At 40.0% G+C, this 10,254-nt stretch overlaps 1 protein-coding gene across 1 annotated transcript; it reads left to right on the top strand.

The window, feature by feature from the left end:
• The first annotated feature begins 2,447 nt into the window (after nucleotides 1-2,447).
• Nucleotides 2,448-4,478, top strand: LOC136373846 (uncharacterized). The gene is given in 3 exon segments (XM_066338863.1): nucleotides 2,448-3,690; nucleotides 3,737-4,264; nucleotides 4,266-4,478. Coding segments are annotated over 3 exon segments (1,101 nt in total). The 5' UTR covers nucleotides 2,448-3,330.
• The last annotated feature ends 5,776 nt before the right edge of the window (nucleotides 4,479-10,254 follow it).

Raw genomic sequence — 10,254 nt, 5'->3', positions numbered from 1 at the left:
TGCTCCAATCTTTGCCACATTTTGACTGAAAAATCATAGCCCTGAGTATAAGTGTTAAATATTAATATTGAATTTAAATATACGTGAAGAGAACTGCTTCCATATGTTCATATTATGAATCTAATTCAAGTAAAATGAGCCACAAAGAGAGGGCCTGTTTCCCTATACCATTAATCTCAAAATGCTGTAGTAGAATTTAATTGCCTGCTGTAAAATTTAAGGCTTACTTTCTACTTCTGTCTTTAAGTGCAATTGGATCTTTTCCCTGAGTTGCAAATGCCAAAACCTATTTACATTGCATAAGGAATATGACCTTACACTCATGTGACATCTGCATCAAATTTCATGAGACATTCCCAAAGAAACAGCTCCCAGGTCTGAAATGGAGAGATTTTAAGCTGTAGAGATAGGAGAAGGAAAGGAGAAAATATGTAAGTTCTGCATCACTGAAGTAAGTGGAAGTTTGAGGTCATCAAGGAGGGGCTCAGCAGCAAATTTCAAGGTAGGCAAAGACCCCAGACATGGACTGACAGAAAGGACACTAGGTACATGCCTAGTGCAGATTTCTAGAGAGAAAACTGCTTTCTAGAAATAACAGCACTGTTTTTATGGGCACGAGTGTTTTCCTCATGTCGATAAAAGCAAGGAAAAATGTTTGGTGTCGTGATTTTAGGTGCTCTTGCCTTCTCAAAATACTATAACACCCCCTAAGAACACAGGAGGTGCTCAGGTCAGGGGCAGGACCAGGGAGAAAAGGACTTTGACATTGGTTCAATTACCTAATCAGGCAGATGGCACAACACCAAAAACATCTAGGATCTTCCAGCAAAAACATCATCCAAATAATATCCAACAAATTGTCCCTCACACATAAAAAATGGAGTTTTGTGGAGCTTTTTGCAATGTCAAGACAGAAAAATAAGAAGTAATGTGGCTACACAAACAAAACCTAGGTGTTGTATTTTAGTCAAAAAGATTCACACCTTACTGCTTTACAACTGAATCATCTCATGGAAGATTTAAGAATGACACTGCAACTGTAGCTTCAATTGATACAAAAATTTAGAAACTGCAGGAAAAAATCATTCCTGTTGTTGTCTTAACTTTGCATTGTGAGAAGGTTGCATCAATACCTATAGTTAATTACAACAGCTCCCATTACTTTGCTTACAGTCAGAATTTTGCAATAAGAGAAAATAACCACAATTACTTTAATGATTTTTAAAAGACCTTTGGTGAAGAAAGGACTCTTTGGTTTGAATGTGAATATTTAGTGGCTTTCACCAACTAAAACAGCCCATCCAGTTGTATTCTGGTGTTGATTGTATTCTGCAGTATTTGTGGATGCATGAGACTATATCTCTGCAGATCCAATAGCACTACACCAAAATCAAGTTTTCACTTATGCCTGTAACACATATTTCAGTCTCTATTGGACTCACGCTCTCACCGAAACTTTACAATAATGACGAGGAGAACAAATAAAAGGGCAAAATTCAATCAAAATGCAGGAACATTTTGGTGTGTTGAAAAATTATGAGAAACAGCCTCTTGATTTTGAAAACTAAGACCATTAATGTAATCTTCCCCAGGTACAGGTCCACTATAGAAATGCAAGGGTTTTTTTTATGCATTGAAAGTGACTGACTGGTACAATAAAAATGTTCAGTGCTTTATGCCTGATTAACAATGAAGGCAGTAGAACTTTCTCTGAGCGTAAACCTTGGGCATGAAATCAATCAGTTGACAATAACTGGAAAATATGTAAACACTCTTGCAAGTTATTTCTCCACTGCATTTTAACATCTTTGCTAGAGTGTAACAAAAACACACACACACACACAAACCCCTACAAACAAACAAACAACCCCCCCCACATCAAAAACCAACCCCCCCAAACAAATAAACACAAACCACCACCCCCCCCAAGAAGAATGTCATTAAAACCCAAAAGACACATGTGTAGCATAACTGACTACAATAATTAGGATTTTCACAAGGCCATTATGCCCATGAAAACAATTGCAAACATGGAATATTTTATCATATCAAGTAATATCCATTTATGGCAGCATCCTTCATAAGCTGAGCCCTTCAATAATATCTTGATTATACTTCCACCTACTAAATTGGACACTGGGGGAGAGGGAGAAACCCCCCAAACAACTAAGTGGGTGTCAGAGTCTGTCCAAGGATGTGATATGCCTCACGACTGTCTCCAATGACTGAGGACTGAGATCCCAGACTCTGAAAGGAGCCCTGGCCTGGCTGAGGCAGAATGTTTGCCAAGTCTCGGAGGACTGGTATGCATCTCCATGAGAATGGAGTGCAAGAGCAATGGAACTGGTCACAGTGGACTGAGCCAAGGCTACTTGCCCAAACTGGTCCTCCCATACCTGAGTACGCCACGTACGGTGTGCAGCTTGTCCCTGAGTGCCCAACCTCGACGCAGGTGGCTCCGGTTTTGGCCCTGTGACTCTCCTTTGTCTCAACCTGCATGCAGGTGACTCCTATTTTGGCTCTGGGCCCCTTGCTTTGCCTCAACACAGGTGGCTCCTGCTTTGGCTTTGTGCCACTCGCTTTGTTCCCCACCTTGACCAACCTATAAAACCCTGGAGACCCCTGCTCACTTTCGTGTACACCCCACTGGAGAACAACCCCGTCTATAGGCATCTCGGCCTCGAGGACTTGGCCCTCCACGTTGGTAGCTATAATCCCTTACCCTCTTTTCTATCTTTCTTACTATTCTCTATTTTCTCTCCCACTATCACATTTTGGTGGCACTAAATAAAGGTGCATTTTTTGTTGTATTGAGTTGTCCCCTGCTGCGTCTTTTGCGCTCTGAGATCCTAAAACGAACCATCAGGTTCCCCGCATATGTTTGCGGACCCTGACATAAATTGGCGTCACGGACAGGATCCTGATAGACAGAGGAGTTGTGGGTTTTATATAGTCTGTAACAGGGGAAGGACCCTCGTCTCAGCCGCACCTAGCACGCCTCTTCGGTGAGCGCTGTTAGAAAGCAAGGGGGGGCGAGGGAAAATTCCCGCAAACTGTGTACGCCCAGGTGAAGAGCATTCCCTGTCATCAGGATTTCCTAAAAGATCTCATTGTGCAAAAGATGGGACTTTTTTGTTGTTGTTGTTGTATAAAATATGTGGACTGCTTGGTGTAGTTGAGGAAACAACAGTTGTATGCAACTAAGGAGTGCCTCCCAAGCAGACAGGTCTCCTCACCCATTTCAGGGAAGGAAGGTAGTCACAGTGTGCGCTGTGCAGTGTGTAACTTTAAGCATACCTCCCTGTGAGCGGTTATTGTCCCTTCACCAAAATGACTGAAAAACATAAGGATGCATGTTATGCTTTGCTTGCAAAACATGGTGCTAGACCTTCCCCAGCCGGAGAAAGATGGGCACAGAAGAATTGGTTTAATTTGGAAAACATTGTAGATAGAATATATTCTTCGCAACATGATGCTAGATTTAAACTGGGCAGAAATAAAACTATCCTTTGCTCAGTTTTGGGGGCCTGTCTTTCGGCAGCCATAGAAACCCATCTTAAACGGGTAAGTGAAGAAAATGCAGTAGTAGACTCCCTGCAAAATTTGGTAGAAGTTCTGCAAAAACAATTGGAACAGAAAGAAAATCAGCTTTATTTGCTGCAGATTTCCCTTGCAGAAGAGCGAACAAAAAAAATTTAAACCCCGTAGAAATAGATATCAAATACATATCAAATAGATATACCCTCAGAAGGAATTGGTACACATGCAAAATTGTGGGGAACACTGTTGTCCCAACCTGAGACCTCTCATTAAAACAGAATATAACTATATAAATGAGGAGGATCGTGATCCCCACATAACCACCAAAGAAATACCATACACAGCCACTGAACTAGCTAAAATAAAAAAGGAATACTCCCGCCTCCCTAGTGAATCAAAGACGGAGTATGTTTTTAGAGTTTCACTCATTGGAGGTGACCAAATTAAATTAAGTGAACAAGAAGCAAGTGGCTATTGGGGACATGGAGTTTTCTTAACAACAGGGAACACACGTGCTCCATGGTCCCTGACACAGCGTGCAGCTTACTGGGCAGTGGGACTAAGCCCCCTTGAGAGGGGCGACTCTCTGGCAATTGTCAGCACCTCAGACCAACTGCTAGAAAACCTCCACAAAGCTGCATGCTTGCAAATGATACATGAAAGAAAATTATTTTCTGGCTATGAGTCACCAATGCAGCAGCCTGTCAAACCTGAAATTATGACCCCCCCTAATTCGAGGTTTGCCAGAATCACTTAAACCAACAGCAATTCTCCTTCAAAAAACAATAGCGTCTATCACCCCAGTAGACAGGCTTGAAAGATTTCTTGGACATGCAAGTGATCAAACCGGTTCCACTGACTCCAGTGACTCCCGCCTTTTGCTACTCCTAGCACACAATCTAACAGCAGCTGCAAAGTTTGGACATGGAGTGAAGTAGCAGAGGAGTTAATCAGTTACAGCAGATTGAACATCATTGTAACATCTTCTCAATAACTGAAGGAGCTGTGAAAAACCTGACAATACAAGAAGTAGAAAACTTGGATGGCATCCAAGAAAACCTGCCTCAGTCATTACCCCTCCCTTTTCCCCTGAGCAGTCAGCAAATCCTTGGTTTACTGGTGCTTCTGCTTTTTGCCCAACAGCTCTAGGCAGAGTTCCCTCACTGAGGGGAACAAGTGATCCCAACAATCCAGCACATTACCCTGGACAATCTGTTTTTGTGGAATTCCCTACTGCAGGGGAAGTACCACTAGTGCTAAAAACCCCTCTGAATAAATACACATGGGTACTCCTTGATGCTCTAGGGAAAGAGTATCAAATAAATACACGCTGGATAATTTCCATCATGCTAATTTTCTGCCTCCTGGTTGCAGATTCTGTTGTGCTTACTTTTCACAGGAGAACTCCGAGGGACATGAAGGTCATATAAACCATGATAAATATTTTAAACGGGAATTCTAAACAGTATTGATTAATTAATAAATTGGTTGCCACAATTAGAGATTTTACCAAATTACAACAACCCCTGCAGTCCTCTCTGTCCGCTTTGGGGACACATCAGTGGTTGCTATCAAACACATTACCAAATTGGGAAAAGGTGAATTTAAATTATCACAAATTGTTAATTGATACACTTGATATTATACAATTGGCATTGCTCAAAGCAATATTTTTTTTGGCTTTCGGCTGCATCCAGGCACAGCTTTGGATGAAAACAGTTGTTACCTCAATCATAAGGGAAGGTGAGGAAGACACCTTCCCTACTGAAATTCGGAAAATAATTTGGGATAATGCAAATGCTTTTGAAAGGGAATTCCAATCCTGGTGGAAATTGGTGAACTTTACCTATAACCCCAATACCAACACAGTTACAGCTTTTGTGTTAACAATATGCAATGCTTCTGTGCATTCGATATTCCCGATCATTGCATTAGGTATAAATCATGATGGAGCCATTCTCTATCCTTCCGAGCATAGGGAATGGGCCCGTCAAATTGGGGAAAAATGGCAAACTGTTAATTTAGAAGCTTGTGTTGTTAGGGAGCAACAAGGTTTCATTTGTGAAGGTAATGCAATCATAGCTCAAGACATCTGCTTAGACACAGAGCAAAACATTTGTCACTTTGAAGTACACCCTAACGAAGCTCCTGAAACAGTGCTTGTGTATATAGGCAATGGATGTGCTTGTGTGAGGACTGCTTGTGATTAAGTGCTTGTAGAAAATGTAGCAGTGAATCTTAGGAATCATTCAAATTTTTGTGTTTGTAATTTTACCATAATCACGGGATGTGACTTTTCTTACACAGCCCCAGTTACTTCCTATCACCTTTTACAATCTAACTTTACACTGATTCATCAGATAATGCCTGTCCCCATTGGAATGAATTTAACTTTGGTTAAGCAATTGTTGCTTCACCAGGACTTAATGGGAATTTTGAAAAGGATTAAGGAAAATGGACAGAAAACTTTAGTAACAGTTCATCATGATGTGAAGGTGATACATTGTGTTTTAGAAAGGGTAAAAAAGTCCCCTGCTGTGTCTTTTGCGCTCTGAGATCCTAAAATGAACCATCAGGTTCCCCGCATATGTTTGTGGACCCTGACAGTGGGGAAAACATTTTAAACAGAGTTAAAATTATTCTTTATTGGATAAAGAAAGGATGACTTCGACACTTAAATTCAAATCTCTTCCACATTCTTCCTGCATGAAAAACTGTATTTCTGAAAATCTTGTAGCGTACGTCTTTTATGTTTTTCAGCCCACAAACACAAAGAAAACTCTATGCTTGCAGTGCCTAATAAGTAGTAAATGGTATTTCTCTCTGTAAGATAGAACTCCTTTTGCTCTTTGTTCTCTGTCTTACACTTGATTTGCAATTACCTTCTCAGCTGAGCACCAAATCCATTTTTCCTCCTTGACTCTATTCCCTGAGTATGTGCTGAGCAATATTTTTAACAAGTTAAATTGGTAACATCAACCCAGACTCAGAGGGAGACAGATAGTCCTAGTCCTCTCAAACTATCACTTGCTTCTGTTCTCTAATTGCAAAATATACTTCAATTTCTCTTTTTCCTGCTGCTTTATAACGGTACGGTGTTAGAGTCCTCGGCAATCTGCTCATGGTCCTTTGGTGTCCTGCTCCACGAGGCTTCTGTTGGTTCACAAGATATTTTACTGTAGCTGAATAGAAAAAGAGTGATTATAATATAATATTTTACCTTTCTGTTTTTTGTTTTTTTTTTAAATACTTGTCTCCCAGCTACAGTGAAGTATTTTAGCCTCAATGTGTTGAGACATCACAGCCTCTTCCGCTGGCACCCCATGGAATTCAGGAGGCACCACACACCATGTGGGTTCCTGAAGACACAAATACCATGATCCTCTGTTGTCTGTAACTACGCTAAGGCAAAACAAAAGCACATCTGTATTTAAGTGCTCTGCCTGGATTTAATATTTCCAGTTAAGAACTTGATCTTTCTGAGGAAAGGAACAAGAAGAAGTTGAAAACTTGCTTTAGAAACGTCTTTGTTGTAAAACTTTCTACCAGCCGAATGTTTTTTGCTCCTCTCCCCACCTAACACCCTCTCCCTTCTTCCCTCCCTGTCTCTTTTCCTCTGCCCCCCACCTCCCTCTTTCCCATTCTGCCAATATCATTTTAATGCATGCTTCATTTAACCCAGCATATTACATCAGGCTTCTCGCAGGACCAAGCAGCATAAAAATTAAATCTCAGGATTAGTTAATGCATTGCCTTGCCTTCATTTTTCTGTAAGTGAAGCCAGTGTCTTGACAGGTTTCTGTCTGAGTTGCAGTGCTGCAGAGCACATTATCTCATTATCCACCCAGCAGGTTGCTGTTAGCATTGCCTTCTTTGCATTGACCTGCTTACCAAGTTGCAGTTCCCTGCAGTGACAGTTTTTGGTTTTGAATCTATGGTTGACAAAACAAGTATAAGCAATATTTTTTTTTAAAGCTAGACAATTTTTAAAATCATCACCTCATTTCTTAAACTGTTTTATGTACAGGCATCTAGCAAAAAACCAAAACTCCTTCTATGAATGGTCAGCATTCAGGGCAGTCTCTGCAGAGGCACTCGATGTTAATTCCTTAATTATCCACTTTAGAACCACTGAGTACAAACAATTTATAAACTGTTGTCAACCTCAGGTCTGCTTTTCTAAAACAGTATGGCAATTACCCTGTATTCCATGGTGCAAGGTCTACTACAATTTAAATGTAAAAGCATTTGCAGCATGTAGCAATGTTCGGGAAATTTATATCTACCATGATGCATTGTTTAAAGTGCCTTGAACTATAGCACCAGGAACATACTTTTATAGTGTTAGGCATGAAAGCTTTCAAGGTCATGGAAATTACTGATTTATTCTAATTGTGAAAATCTAGTGTGTCCCCAGAACTAAAGAAATAGGAAATATTTCTGTGACACAGCAGTTTCTTTTTGCTAACTTTGTTAGAGCCAATTGGTGCACCTCAATCTGCACATATATATTGCCTATATATTTTAACACTTATTTCTAATTTAATTTTATATATATATTTCAATTATTAAACCATGTTTTCACATTGGTGGTGGACAAGACAATAGTATTATTATCATGTCTACCTTTATTACTGCTTGTTATCATCCCTACATACTATATCTATCATCTCAATGCCACTGTGTCATGCTAGTTCTGCTCACAGAACTCACACTGTTCCTGCCATTCCCCAGGCTGCAGATGAAGCACTGACCAAGACCCTGCAGTTCGTGGCTCCTTTCTCCTTGCATAGCATCACCCTGACAGCCCCACCACCAGTGTCAGAACTGACCAGATCATTTTCCCCTCTAGAACGCAAAATAGCTGCCAAACTGGCTCAAAATGGGGAGGAATTTTTGGGGGGAGTGGTTGAATATATGCCTACACAAAGTGCATCATAAATTTCAGGTGATGGAGAGAGTAAGATGTCAATAGGTGTTTGCATCTGTTTTCATAACTAGGTTTCATACATTCTAAATCTCCTTCAAATGAACCTTACAACTTGTAATTTTTTAATTGTTCTTGCTAAATTGCAGTTTTTCAAATCCTCAAGTGATAAAAAACTGCTTGTGATCTCATTTTTTTACCTATTTTTAACTCTTTTAAATATGATTCTTGTATTTTTCACCCCACAAATGATTGATTTTTTAAAAATTCGTTTTAGCAAAACCAAGATTTTCCACTGTCATACAAACAATGTCCCTATATCATAAGGCTGTTTGCCCTTTTAGCACTTCACCACTGTCATACAGCAAATTGTTTTGCTCTTTCCATTCACTTTTTCTAACAGGAACATTTGCAAACAGAAGAGGGCTCATTTTGCTTAAGTGCCTTTCATGAAATCCATAAGTAGACAATTTGATGAGGAACCTATTCTTACACATATCTGAAGTAGAAATGTGCAGGGTTTTTTGTTTTGTTTAGTTTTGTTTTGGAGGGGTTTGTTTGTTTGTTGTTTGGGGGTTTTGTTTGTTTGTTTGCTTGGGTTTTTTTGCCAGCAGAGACGAAAATCCTTCAAAAAGACACATAACCAACAAAGTATTTAATAAATTGTTTGGTTTATTATTATGATAATGGCTTCTAAGGTTGAAAAGAGGTGACTTTTAAGATAAAGGAGCATGAAAAAGAATAGGAGACTAAGCTGTATGTTTTATGCAAGTACACCTGTGCTACATGATCACAGTTTACAGGGCAGTAGTTTTCTTGCTGGAATGCAGTAAACTGAAGTTTGAGCCAAATGTTTTCACACTGAAAATCTCTCAAAGAATGACATGAATGTTACTCCCTCCATAGGCAAATGTGCAAGGATCTCCCTGACAGTGACAGAAAAAGGGCTTATGAAACCACTCAGTAGTCTCAGAGTACTAGAAACACACAAACAAAGGCAAAGGTATCTTGATTGCTTGGAAGAGTTTTCAAGACTTAAGCTGAGAATTTAACAGACAAGAAGAATTAATTTTCTTTTGTCATGGGGGCACTGAGATTAAAATGAGGCCAATTAGGCTCTGTTTTAAAAAACCTGTTTTTTCAGTTGGGTTGTGGTTTTGGTTTTGTGTTTGTTTGTTTGTTTGTAGTTTTGTTTGTTTATTTTTATGTGGGTTTGGTGGGGGGTTGTGTTGGGTTTTGTGTGTTTTTGTGTGGTGTTTTTTTTTTGTTTGATTTGTTTGGGTTTTGTTTTGGTTTTTTGATGTTTTCGTTCCTTTTGAATTTGGGATGTATTGGCTGTGAATATGGGTGTGCAGAGCATCTGACAATGAGATATAGGACTTGGTTCTAGCTTCTGTGCCCTTACACCCTGGCCAGCCCAGGTGTGGAGCTAAAACCTCACGGGCCTCACCCTTTTGCGGAGGAATTTCTGCTGCTCCCTGGATGTTGCCTGCATCCAAATGCTGCTGGCAAAATCAGTAACTCTCCTTTGCTTTTTACAGTCAGCAAGAAGGAAAACAGAAGAGAGAACAAAGCTTGATGATACAGTGTTTTACAAAGGCTCTGTTTCTGCTCAGCATATAAGGGCAGTCTGATGTACGCACAGCTGGGATGCTCTTAAATGCCTTTAATTCTTAGCTAATCCAGCATCCATTTCTCTCTCAAAGCCTTTCACCAGCCATTATCACTCAGATCCATCATCCTTTGGCATCCTGTGGTGCTTTTGAAGACGACTGGTGCTGTTGGTA

The sequence above is a fragment of the Sylvia atricapilla genome, chromosome Z (genome assembly GCF_009819655.1).
Source record: "Sylvia atricapilla isolate bSylAtr1 chromosome Z, bSylAtr1.pri, whole genome shotgun sequence".
Classification (NCBI taxonomy): Eukaryota; Metazoa; Chordata; class Aves; order Passeriformes; family Sylviidae; genus Sylvia; species Sylvia atricapilla.
This window is presented reverse-complemented; position numbering and strand designations above follow the sequence as displayed.